This window comes from Talpa occidentalis, unplaced genomic scaffold (assembly GCF_014898055.3).
Source record: "Talpa occidentalis isolate TD23 unplaced genomic scaffold, MPIMG_talOcc4v2.1 talOcc4.8, whole genome shotgun sequence".
Taxonomy (NCBI): domain Eukaryota; kingdom Metazoa; phylum Chordata; class Mammalia; order Eulipotyphla; family Talpidae; genus Talpa; species Talpa occidentalis.
In genome coordinates, this window is record NW_023605194.1 from 106,239,751 (window position 1) to 106,253,561 (window position 13,811).

The 13,811-nt window shown below is 44.6% G+C and overlaps 1 protein-coding gene across 4 annotated transcripts in view; it reads right to left on the bottom strand.

The window, feature by feature from the left end:
• Nucleotides 1-13,811, bottom strand: part of FHIP1A (FHF complex subunit HOOK interacting protein 1A) — a 182,638-nt gene that overhangs the window by 23,678 nt on the left and 145,149 nt on the right. For all 4 annotated transcript variants that reach the window (XM_037495819.2, XM_054690049.1, XM_054690048.1 and 1 more), the window contains 2 exons: nt 5,133-5,300; nt 2,615-2,694 (listed from right to left, as the gene is read on the bottom strand). In XM_037495819.2, coding sequence (XP_037351716.1) covers nt 2,615-2,694; nt 5,133-5,300 — 248 coding nt within the window. The remainder of the gene's footprint in view (nt 1-2,614; nt 2,695-5,132; nt 5,301-13,811) is intronic.

A 13,811-nucleotide genomic window follows, 5' to 3' on the forward strand; every position in this document is an offset into this window, starting at 1 on the left:
AGACTCTGACACACGCTACAACACGGAGAAACCCTGAAGACACTATTAAGTGAAATAAACTAGGCACAAAAAGGTAAACACTGTCTGATTCCACTTACATGGGGTCACTAGAGCAGTTAAGATTCATAGAGACAGAAAGTAGAAGGGCAGCTGTCAGGAGCTGGAGGAAGGAGAAACGTGGTTTCTGTTGCGTGGGCTCAGGGGGTGGGCTCAGGGAGTTAGTGATAAACGGTGAAACTGTTCTGGAGATGAAAGGCTGCATGACGGTGTGGATGTATTTAACACCACTGAAGGGTCGATGTAGCAAATTTATGCTAATTTTAAAAATACTTTCAAAAGCTGGGAAAGAAAGTCAGTACAGGACAGAGACCAGAAAGTGCTGTCACCTGCACGGCTTCCTGAGCGTCTACCACCTGTCCGACTTCTGCATGAGTTTTCTTCTTTGCTATCGATCTGGCTTAACCCAGGCATTTCAGTGGAATTAGAAAATAAGAATTCAGTAAAGGGCAACTATTCTTATTCCAGTTTCACTGTCACTCATTAAAGAAACTTGGGCTCAGAGAGCCTGGGGCCAGGTGGTCAGGTGGCATTCCCATCGCTCAGCTCAGCACCCGTGACAGCATGTGCTTCAGGCCTTTCCTATGGAAATTACTAGCGCCCACCCCCCACCCTGGAAGTGACCAGCTCCAACTTGTGCATGTAAGTATTTCAATCATAAGCTAGTTTCTTCACCTTCATAAGGTCACAAAGAGGCCTTAACTAACACCATCTCTGAGGCCGGTTTTCCACAGACTCTGCTTCACGGGCAGACTAAAAGCGACAAGCGCTCACCTGGTGAAGGTCACTGACCAGCCAGCTCCTCTACCTGGGCTAAAGGGCCCTGGTTCCCCAAGGATGGGATGCTCTGTCCCTCCTGAGCTGGGCCACTGAGCAAGGTGGCTGCTTTTCATGCCATCCCAGAAGCAGTTTTCAAGAATTTAAATATAATCAGGTTTTACCCTTGGTGGAGGAAAAGGCTGGCGTTTGGCAATAAAAAAAGCTTTACCAAGTTGTTCTGAGGGATTTCACTCAGGCCTGGCTAACACATTCTGTCATATCAGTAGAGACACAGGGAGCTGAAGTAATCCTTTTAGGACAGATAACTAATGCTCTACCCCTGCTATCCAGGGTATTTCTTTATGATCGGATTTGTTCTTTGCTAATGCCTGAAGATTAGTTACTGATGACCTGATCTAAACCCTTAAAAAGTTCAAACACTCTTTTTAAACTTAAAAATTAATAGGTGATACTCTATAAGATGGTAACTCTGTGAGACCTCCACCTTTATGCCACCAACAGCTTTTTCAGTCTGGTTTTCTTTTTAATCACTTCCTTCTGCGGGATGCTGCACTATTCCTAAAGCCAGTGGTTCTCAAATTCAGCTATGCATGTCTGCATCGTGCAGTCTACATCAGCAGAACCCGAGAGTCTGTTAAGACACAAATGCTGCCCGTCTTCCCCAAGTCTCTGATCATCACACCTGGGAAAAGCCGAGAATTTGCATTTCTAGCCCATTCCTGGATGCTGCTGCTGTTCCCAGTCCCTCGTTTGCCATCCCCTTCCTAGACCACAGCTACCACTCCAGAAATGCCATCTCCACAGCAACTCTGCTCAGGTCATGTTAAGACCCCCAGGTAGACCGGGGGCATCCCAAATCTCTGCCCTCTCCCCAGCTCGCTGCTTCTTCCACCCTGTTCCCAAGGACAAGTCCAAGAAAGGGTCAGAAAGCCCACAAGGAGAGCAGGAGGGGGCATGTGAGCCGGAAGACCCCTCGTCTTTTTCCTTCTTGTTTCCATGATACCAGAGAGGAGTGTCGGAGCACAAACCCTGGCCAATTCCCACCTCTTTCTTTATAGAAGTTGAGTCTTCCTTGAGGGACCCCTCCAGAAGGAGACTCAGAGCAGGGCCAAGGCAGGACTAGACACTCCTGAGTCCCCTTCCAAGTCACCAAATTAACGTCTTAAGAGTAGTTCACCTCCACTCCCAACACCTGTCGTCAAACTCCAGCCACGCTGAACTTTTCCCAGCTTCCGCTGGACATACATGTGTGCCCTGTCTGTAAATCCTTTCAATTCACCCGCTCCATCCCATACTCCCTTCTGAACTGTAGACACAAAGTACTCATTAAATATTTACTGAGCTTAATTGAAACCTACTCAGGGCAGAGAGTGCACACGGCATGTGCACCGTCACCACAGCAAGGGCCTCGACACTAACCATCAACGGCATTTTATATTTGGAGCAGCTGTTTTCAATAACATAGACCTGTGTTGCTGCAAAAATGTGCTTCAGGAGAAAAACATTCAGCCGTGGACGCAAAGAGCTTTCATAATACTGCTGAAGATTTCTCTATCTATTGCTTCCAGGAGTATATTTATAATGCATCTGGCTTCTAAAAAACCTGTAATAGTACAACTAAAATTAACCTTGGGAAATAATGCAGAAATTAAATTGATTTTCCTGATGATTTTCTTTAGAAGCATGACCCCTACTTAGCTTATATTACCAAAGAAAAGCTACAACAGCAATAGCAGAGAGAGTTTTTCTTTAATGGGAATGAGAGATAGCAACTTACCTTAGAATCAGCTGTAACATCACATCTTCACAGTGTAAACCGATGAGAGTTCTAAATAATGCCAGGGACACCACGCAAAGCTGGGAAGCAATAAACACATTCGATTTCAGGTTTTGGAAGGATAGCTCTGTTCCCTACAGATGGTCAATAAATCAGAATTACAAAGTAAAATGCCTCTTTTTTTTTTTAAACGGTTTTGATGAAAATATGCCACTTTCAGAGAGAATGCACACCCAGGCTCCTGGTTTCCCTGCAGGGTTCCATTAAAAGGCTATGCCTGGAATTATGCCATTACATGGAATTAGCCCCCCACAAGTCTCCCAAGCTCCCATTTACAACTTTTAAAGATGCAGATAAACATCTCTTACAACTTTCCAGTAGACACACACACACACACACACACACACACAATCTCCTACTATTGTCACTTATTTTCCTATTTTCAAATAAGACAGGGCTAACAGAACACCACAGAAACTCTACCCAGTTCTCCCTCTAGGGTTCTTAGTCCCAGGCTTTGGAGCAAGTTTGGCTTTGCTTCCATTTCCCAGAGTGCTGAGAGTGTGATAATATACTTTACTGAGAAGCTCATTAAAAAACAAGAATTCCTTCCATCTCTGATGGGAAAGATAAGCAGTCAAACAGGGAAGATTCCCAACAGTGTGTTATATAATAATGGTGCCCTTTTAGGAGCAGGCTTTTATCATTCTCTCAAGTCACATAAGTCATTTAGGTCTCATTCTTTGTACGGAATGGGCTTAAAATCCAGTCAATGAAATCCTTAACAGGTCTTAAGAAATAGCTTTCCTTGACCTGCCCCAAACACATCTTGTGCTCAGGTCACCCAGCCGTTAGCCATCACTTTCATTGCACTGCACATGCTGTTCCTTGCCTGGGAGGGCATACCCTGCCTCCTCCACAGGCTCACCCCCACAGCCTCGAACCCCAACCAGGGCCCTAACGTCCCCCTTGCTCCCAGTGTTAACCACTCAACACCTCCTTCTTCCAGTTTCAGGAGTCCTTGTGATAGTCTATCTACTTGTTCTACTCATTATGGAAAGTAAGGTATTAAATGCCCATTCAGTTACTGCTGACATTTCTTTTTCTCCCATAAATGCCAGAAATTTCTAATTCATGTGTTTTGCTCTGATTTGAAATGCATGTATACTTACAGTTGCTGTATCTTCCTGAGGGGTTGACCCTGTCATTATAGACTGCCCCCATCTTCTGTCTAGTAACATTTCTTATTGTATTTTTTATGCACACAGAAGAAGTGGGGTATAGGCCAGAGATGTGGGGGGTGAGAGGATTCAACAGAGACAGAGTGGGGAGCAGAACAGGCAGATTGACTGAAATACACTGCTGAGGGGAGCAGCGAGCGAGATAGGAGAGGTCTGCTGCGCCATGTGGGTTGGCTCCATGGTTGGGGATCGAACTCAGGCCTGAGACTTAGCCCCTAGCCCACATTACTTATTTTAAAGTCTCCTTTAAAGTCTGTCCCACCTTTGATTTGGTTACTATTCCCATGAAATCGCTTCCCATTCTTTAACATCCTATTGGTATCTCTGCATCTTGTTTTTCTATTCAGTCAGACAATCTCTGCCTTTTGATTGAAGTTATTAATCTATTCATATTTAATATCATTATTGACTTATCCTGCCATTTTACTTTTTGTTTTCTGTGTATCCTGCATGGTTTTTTTGCTCCCTACTTCTCCTTAACTGTCTTCTTTTGCATGAGCATAACACTGATTCCTTTAATGATTTTTTTCACTATATTTCTTAAGCTCTAGGCCTTACTATGTACATCTTAAATAATCAAACTCTACTTCAGATTTACACTAAACTAGTGCCAGTGAAATAGAGAAACAGTACTCCTGCATGGCTTTATTCCTTCTTACCCCATCTGTGCTATTATTATTACACATAGTACATCTGCATGTACTACAAACTCAACGATGTATTATTAAACTGTTATTCTCTTGCTTTCAAATAATGATTGCAATCAGATATGGCCTTTGGGGAGGAGGTTGGAAAGGGTGGCACTCCGTGTTTAAGAGAATTTTCAAAGTTAATCAGTTCCAAACTAAAGAACGAATGACCACCCAAATTCACAACTTCCCGGATTTCCATTTCAAAACAACTGCAGATGGAAACAGAATCTCTAATACCAGATTTGCTGTACCCTGGTTTCTCGGCTTTACTTGCACTTACGCCATATATTCCACTGCATTCTGCCTCCTCAGAAACACATTCTGCTGGTCTAAGAAGAAAGTGCCAACCCAGATAAATTGAGAAAAATGTCCTGTAAAAGGCAGTAAGTGCCACATCCCTGGCAGAAGAGCTCCTGATACCAAAACACATTAGCTAGTTCCCTTCATCCAAAACAGAAAAAGTAATGGCTGTAAGGGGGGAAAAAAGGGAAAGAGAAGAAAAAATATATTCATAATTTATTCCCAAAACAAACTCTTGAAATTGGTGCTGAGTTACAAGTTCCCTTTTTCTGGGGTGCTCCTTACCCGAAATGGGGTGTTGATTCGGCTCGTGAGAGTATCTAGGATGTGGACATTCTCATGTTGGTGCAGCAGGATAAAACGGAGGAAGATCTCAAGCAGAGCTGGCTCGGAGATGCTGCGCAGGAAGAGATCTAGGTAGGCAGTGGTGGTCATGACCTCCTCCACAGTCACCTGGGCCAACGACAGAGCAAGCACAGGTGAGCATCCTCCGGTGCTGTGAGACATGCCTCCCCAGTGACCCCTGGCCTCACCACTGTAACCCCATCAAGGTAAGAACACACCTGCCACGAGGACACACTTCAGAGCTTGCAGTGAAGCCTCTAACCTCTCCACACTCCATGTACCTCATGCTGCTTCCGCCCTTTAATTCAGTAAGGGAAAGCAAAGGCAGAAAGAAGCAATGCAAGTATTCCCATGCCTCTAATCATCAAATGCAGTTCAAATATCATCAAGATTTTAATGTGCAATCGCAAAGGGAAAAAAAAAAAAAGATAATGGTAAGTATTTACATGGTCAATAAAAGATTAATTAGAAAGCATAGTGCAACTTGTTTCATTTAATAAATATTTACTGGGACCTGCTATGTATAAGGAGCTAGAAATGCAAGAACATATTTCTTGTTCAAGAAGAGTATATATATATATATATATATATATATATATGATCTCACAAATAAAATAGTAATATAATAAATGGAAAATGAGAGGTAAAGACACAAAGTGCTGTGATGTTCAAATGTTTCTACAAGGTTGCAAGCCAAATTTATACACCGGAATAAAATACATTAAGTGTTATTTATAAAGTACTATAACAGGTTATGGTTTATAAAGTAAGTGTGACTTTTTTAATAATCCAAATTAATATATTCTATGTGGAATGATTTGCCATGCAGTAAAATGTCTTTCAGAGAACAAAAAACTCTGAAAAGTCTCGTTGTTCACAGGGCTGAAGATTTGATGCTTAAAGAATCAGAACTTAAGTATTAAACCTTTTGATTGGGAATATTTTAAGAACTAGCATAAATGTTTTTGTCTAAAAGCACGATGTAATGTCATGTGATAAACAGGCTTATTGTCTGTAGTATAGAAATACTCAAACCACATGCACGAAAATCATCAGGGAAACAGCTTGAAATTTCAGATTCCAACATTAGATCCCAGAAATCTTAGAAATCTCCCCTGCCACCAGTCTAATGCACTTGATGTAAATGAAACAGAGGGTGATACTTTTTGAGTAATCACATCTCCTTTCCAGTTTTTCTTTCCTTTCTTCTTCCTTTTGAAAGTGCTGTCATTTCACCATACTATACTGGGTCATTCCTTTTCTAATACGTCCCCTTATAATTTTCTGCTTCCAAATTCCACAAACCAGATGAGAAACCAGCTCTAGATCTGCTGTGCAAGGGTAGACAGAACTTGTGTGGATGCATCTGTGCATAAAGACTGAAATTACTTTTATAAATGTCTTGGTTCTCAGCCATGTTCTAGATAGATGAGTCCAGGTGGCTATTAAAAAAATCAGTTTTGTTTTCTTTATTTTAAACAAGGTGTGCACAGTGTCAGACCTGTCACCTCCAGCTCAGAGACAGAGCCGTGAGCCCTCAGACACGTGGCACACCCTGTGCCACCTGAGAACTTCAGAGAGCTTGTGTGGCCCATGAACAGCAAAGGGGAAAAATGAGCATCAACCATTCGGCAAATAAATAACCTTGAGATGAGCACCGCTCCCCAGCTGCCCTGTGTCTGAAACTGCTGCTCTCCTTGTGTTTGCTGGTATTCTCTGGTCCCAAGGTCATGGCAATCTCAATGCTGTCCTGGGACACACACACACACACACACACACACACACACACACACACACTTTTCTTTACTACTTTCAGTGCAGTGCACAGAGTCTGGCCCACAGAAGACCCTTGATAAACATGTTCTGAATCAATCACAGCCCTCAAGGACCTCGTCACTTACATTTGCACAGTTGAGCTTAATTTTTAATTTTTCCCTCTTCTCTGCATGTGTTTTGGAAGACCCCAGAGAGCCGGGACAATTTTTCTAAAGGCCTACAAAATAACCGTTGTTGTCTACAGCAGAACTAAGGGGGAAACGATTCCCAACACCCCCAAACAAATGGTTGAACGAGCTCAAACCCATCCCACAACTGCAATCTCAGGGCCCTTCAGCAGAAACTTAATCCAAAAGCATTTAGGTAATGCTCTGACTCCCTAACAGTCTTGATCATTAATAAAAAAAAGTAGCACAAATCACTCCAAATGGGCGATGCGTGCAGTTTCTGCAGTAACGTACTTCCAACCCGCCTACTGAGCACACCGAGCAGGTGTGTCGTAGAGAATCCCAGGAGCCACCTCTGCACCAAGAATGCAGCATCAGCTCCCCCCGCCTTCAGTTACACATGAACTCAATAAGCTCAAAAGCACAGCAATAAACTCTTTCGAATGTAACTCTCAGTCTTCAGGGGGCTGACATGAAAGGAGGGCATTAAGTATCTATTGTTTACTACTCACAGGCTGGATAAATGAAAGGATTTTTTTTAAAAAAAATCAAAGCTGTCATTTATAAGCTAAGCGGATTTAAAAAAGCACTTGGAGGGGCAGCATTTATATAACATGCTATAAATATTAAAAACCCTATTCTATTAAGCATCCAGTTGCAAACTCTATAAATCGAGGTCACATTCCCCTTAAAATAGTACCCAAGCCAGGAACATCTGGTTCCTTTCTCTTACCCTCTCATGCCGCCACCATATCCTCACAGCCTTTAGAAGCCTTTTATCCCAGAAAATCTTTTCCTGCCTCATTATCTTACCTTTTAGAACCTTCTTCTAATCCCCCAAATAGGCACCCTCCTTAACGAGGATGAGACTAGGGCCTAAGTGTGATCACTTGAAAGCTAAGGATGAACCTCAAGGGGAGGCCACTCTGCTGTGCGGAATGTAAAAATAAAGCTTCCGCTAATGCCCCGAAGAAGAGGAGGGATTAACCGAACAGGAAAGCAGCCTCCTTTTCATGCTCCAATTACCACGGACAATCAGTTGTTGATGCAAATAGTAATTCAGCCTTATAGATGATTGTCAATATTTATTTGCCATGTTTGATTAAAGAATTGCAGATAAGGACAAAATTACACAGAAATTCCAGTTGAAATAGCAAATGTGATTCTCCCCCTTACTACCTATAATACACAATAATAATAAAGTTTAAGGTTACTAAAGTTGGAGAAGGTTATTTCACAGTAAAAGTAGTTCAACATGACAGCAATCACTTAAGGAAAACTCAGTTTTCCCACAAATATCCTTGACAAGGTAAGTCAGCTGTGAATCCAAACAATGTGCCTGCTTAGGCACCCTATGTGCTTGCTTTTCAGTAAGTTCTGCAAGTTCAGTGAGTTCTAGAATGGAGGCCTGACTCTGGTACTTAATCACACAGCTCTTAAGTCCCATTTAGTCTACCCTTTGAAATCCCTTTCCCCACATTCTACACCCTCCACTTGCAATTACCTGAGCCCTCCTTTACGCCAAGCGTCCTTTACCAACCTCTTAAACTGATGTTTTCAAATTATAGTTTGAAACCCCAAAGTGGACAGTGAGATCAATGCATTGATTTGATAACAGTTTAGGCCAGATTTAAAACTGAAAATATTATTGTGCAGTGTATGAAGTAGGGTTAATAAGTACTGCGTCATGGGGCCTCCCCTGGTGGCGCAGCGGTTGAGCGCTGGGCTGTGAAGCTGCCCGCAGCCTCTGCAGCGCTGGTTCGATCCCCGGCTGATCCCCGGCCCATCTCCGGCCGCCAGGCAAGGGTCCCACATGGTGCGCAGACCCCTCCTGCCGCCCGCTGCTCCCCTCAGCAGTGTATTTCGTCTCCCTGTTCTGTTCCCCGCTCTGGCTCTGGTGAATTTTCTCTCCCTCCCTTGCTTCTGACTGTACCCAGTGCTTGTATAAATAAATAAATAAATCTTTAAAAAAAATAAATAAGTACTGCGTCATGAAATTTTTGTATCGGTATTTTGTTCAAACTCAATGTAATACAACTTATATATAATTGCTTTGCCAACTATCCAGTAAGACGTATACAGGTTTGAACAACACAGGCCCACATGCAGGCAGGTTTTTCTTTTCTATCTGCAGTTTTGGGTTCATGGTTTCAACCAACTGGAACGTCAGTCAGATAAGGATGCAGAGCCCTAGTCCACATACAGAGGACCGACTTGGAAGTTACAGGCAGATCTTTCACTGCCTGGGGGTGAGCACCCCTACCCCCAAGTTGTTCAAGGGTCTACTGTACATATAGGCACGTGTCACTTACTGACAGAGATGCTTCCTGAGAAATGTGTCACAGGTCATTCATTGTTGGGCGAAGGCAACATTAGCATTGGATTTTGTATACTCAGTGGCAGGAGGATCAAATCAACAGATTTAACCAAGCATGGAGGAACCTGATGCTGTCTAGAGCCGGGGTAAACCAGACATGCTCAACGTACCCCACCCAGCTGACAGTACTCCCTGCCAGTCCCTGCCCACCAGCACCCACACCCCGGGCTGCAGCCCAGTGAGGGCAGCTCTGGAAGAAGTGGGCACTAGCTGTCACCAGCTCCCTGAACAGGTTGGCAACTGACTTTACAGTCAATCGACTGCTTTTTATCTTCACTGAGAGCTCCCATGGTTCATTTTTTTAATTATTAAAATGTCAAGCTTCTCTGAAATGGACAAAATAGTTTAAGATGAGGGTGAATGGAAGGAAGGAGCTGACCCCATGTGTCACGTCCTACTTCTCTAAAGTCAAAAGTGTCCAAAGTGAAGACCAGGGTCAAGTCCAGCTCCCACACCCACACAGCAGAAGCCCCTGACCTCACAACAGAAAGTAGGAGTGAAAATGGGCGGACAGACACATCCCGACCTTTCTGTAATCAGCTCGAGCGGGGCAGTTCCATCTGCATCTAAATGAGCACCACGATCCTCCTGTAGTGGCAAGTTTATGAGCGTCCTGAAAAATTTCCCACCTGCTAATTGTTTTTTCTTGTGATCCAGTCACACTGGAAGAAACAGATGGGTCCTGCCTTCTGTCACTCAGGCGGGTGCCAGGCAGCGGGGTCAGGTGACTGTGCACCCTCTCCAAGTTAGAAGCCACCCTTCCTTGACTTTCCCGTTGGCACACAGGAGAAAACCAGCTACCTAAGCACTGGTTCTCGGAGGTCACCTGGGAGCCCTCGGGTGCCAGCAGTTCCAACAATTCAGGGAACCAGGAAGCCAGGTGAGGCCTGCCCACTGGAAGCAGCTGCAGGGACAGGACGATGAGGCTGGATGGCAGGAAACAGGAATGAAAGGGTCTGGACCGAGAAGGAACACCGGCTAAGAGCTGCTTGTGGCTGCGGGGAGAGACGGGCAGGTGGCGGCCCGCCCGAGCGCAGCCTGGATGGACTCCTCACTGCCCTCGTCTTCCCTGGAAGGACACAAGGCTCAAGAAAGAACATTCTCCTACAGAAGGGAAGACAAGACACCCTGTACACCGTGAAACGTTCCACTGTTTCAGCCAGAAATTCAGGACAGAAAATGTTCAGTTATTCTATGTGTGTGAGTCTGCAGTGAAAGGTTCAGGCCCCCTCCCTCCCAGCCCCTCAATCCAGGGGCACTGGCTTCATCACATCACGGCTGGGCAGGCTGGAGGCACAAATGGAGGGGACACCCAAATTCAGCACGTTTGGTTCTTTCTTTCTGAAATATCTGAGGTAGGAAGAAATCAAAACGATGTCGACAATGAGGAATTCAGAGACATATTTTGAGGAAAAGACAATAAAGAGAAGGCAGGCTCTCTGTCCTTTTGCCAGATATATTTCCTCACTGCCTGTAGCACACTAAATATAATAATTAATATAATAAACTTCCTCTTGCCTAGCATAACCCTCTCCTTGGAGGAGTCAGCAGTGATTATTTCTGAAGCCTCCGTTCTCGTGCTGTGTGTGTCTAATTCCTGCCCTACTGCTTCTTTATAATATAACTTAGGGTGTAACTCAATACGTGATCCATTATATTTGATTGTCTCTAATAGATTGTAGTTATTGAAATACTCCAAATGTCACACAAGAAAGGTATTTCCTCTGTGGCTCTGTGGTCAGAATTAACAGGGAAATGCTGTGATGTTTCAGCTCAGAAGCAAAGATCTGAAGAGTACTCCCAAGACCACTTGATCCACCACTTCCCCGTGTATTGATTGTTCCAGATTCTTCCTAGTCACAAGACGAAGGCCCATACCCACAGCAACAATATCATTGCTCAGTTTTGGGGCACATACTGTGTAATGACGGGCTGCTGGCAGCAAATTGTTTCATGTTTCAGTTCTCTGAGTCCACCTAATCTTAGACTTAACCTAAGCAGAAAAGGCACTTAGCGAAAGGAACTGGAGTAAGCTCCCAAGTCACCAGGAGACGGAAGGAGCAGGCTTAGGAAGGAAGGGAAGGCTGATGCTGGGCAGCTGGCACACAACCCCCCCAACACGACTCAGCAGACCTCTCTGAGCAGAAAACATAAAGGAGGATTCCACTGACTGGAATTCAAAGTGTGCCTCACGCTAAGAAGTGGTGATGGAGAAATATGTGGTCTGAAGCTGACTTTCTTTCCTGCTCTGGAATTCTTTTTTTTTTTTTAAAGGTTTATTTATTTTTATACAAGAACCGGGGTACAGACCAGATGCGCGGGAGGGTGAGAGGATTTACCGGAGACAGAGCAGGGAGCAGAACAGGCAGACTGACTGAAATACGCTGCTGAGGGGAGCAGCAGGCAAGACAGGTGAGGTCTGCCGCACCATGTGGGATTCTCGCCGGCCACCAGGATCGAACCCACACTGCAGAGGCCGTGGACAGTTTCACAGTGCAGCACTCAACTGCCTGCACCACCAGGAAGGCCCTGCTCTGGAATTCTTGATAAAGTCCTCAGCTTCCTCTTTTCTAGGCTGAATCCATTCCTTTTCTCCGTTTTCTTAGTGCATCTATCCATCCTCTAAGATCGCAAATATACTTGTGTAGTTATTGAAATACTCCTGTGTCTGACCTACGCTGTGAATTCTCCAGCACCTGGTGCACCGGTGGGTACTCGGAGGTAATCAATACGTGTGTCAAGGTGGAAGTCAGCAGCCCTGCTACTGAGGAAAAACACTCGGTTTTCACAGCCCACTTTGGGGTTGCCTTCATTAGCAAGGCCATTCGATTAATTTGACAGTACGTGAACCGCAGAGAAAATTTTCCTTTTACATGAGTAACGTTTCATTGTGAACAAAGAGCCTAACTCACACCGTAACCTTGAATTACAGCAACCTAGAGGAGTGATCCACTGGGGCAAAAGAAGTGCTTCCTCAGGCTTCCCCCTAATTTCTCTTCTTGATTAAGAAGACAACACTATTGAATTCTGATGAGACTGAATTTAAACCCAACAGTGGAGGAGAAATGATTGCCAGTCTCAACCCACAGCTTTTGAGAATAAGGAGCCTAAGAACAATATAAGAAGGTGGTATCTGTTGCCACCCCTCACCCCCTCCGCCTGTTCCATCTACCTTCTGGGTTATATGCACAATTTGGGGGGTGGGATTTTATACACAGACCCACAGTCCTAGAATCCTCCCCAAAACTGCAACCATGGCAAGCTCTGATGAGAGAAGACAGATTTCACTCCTGGCTTATTTTCCACGAAAGACAGAAAGACCCCAACACACTGGAAGTCTAAGAAAACACACAGGGGTCTGCCCGAACAAATCCCCTGATTCTAGTCTTTCTGCCCGTGTCGTCATCCCACACGCCTGCTCAGTGTCTGGCAGTGCATGGTCACAGGTAAGGCACGCAGTGGAGCATCCTGTCCAGGTTTTCTCTCTCTATCTTGCCTGAAATGCAAGTCAGACATAACAGTGAGGGGAGAGCAGGGCCTTCAGAAAAAAAATCATGCTGCAAAGGTGAAAGGAACAGACCACAGACTTCTCATTTTCCTTGATTGGAGGGTTTCTTCCCACTACTTGAAGAAAAACTTGCAGGGCATTTGTTGCTGATTAATTTTAATGTTTCTCAGAAGCGTGCAGGGCAAGAGCAAAAGATTCTCACCAACTTTCAGACTGGATTCTTTCTCCTCTCGCCACAGTTGCTCCCGAGACGATTAGCACCTGGCTGCCACAGATAGGGTGGGGTTTTGTGTGAGTTGTTTGTTACATTTTTAATTTCTCTGTGCAGGAAGGGTGGGATCCTTCCTATTTTTTCATAATTCAAAATCTTTTTTTTTTAAGATTTATTTATATTTATACAAGCACTGGGTACAGTCAGAAGCGCGGGAGGGTGAGAGAATTCACCAGAGCCAGAGCGGGGAGCAGAGCAGGCAGAAGGACCGAAGTACACTGCTGAGGGGAGCAGCGGGCGGCAGGAGAGGTCTGCGCGCCATGTGGGACCCTCACCCGGCGGCCGGGGATCGAACCGTCACTGCGGAGGCTACGGGCAGCTTCGCCACCCAGCACTCAACTGCTGCGCCACCAGGGAGGCCCAACATAATTCAAAATCTTAAGAACGGAATCCTTTGGTGCAGTATTATCTTCCTCTTGCACTTGTTGAAATTAGAAAAAAAGGAACCTAATTTTCCATTTCAAATCAAAAGTAAAAGTAAGTCTAATTTCCAGGCCCAATTCTCTCCTATGACAGGAGA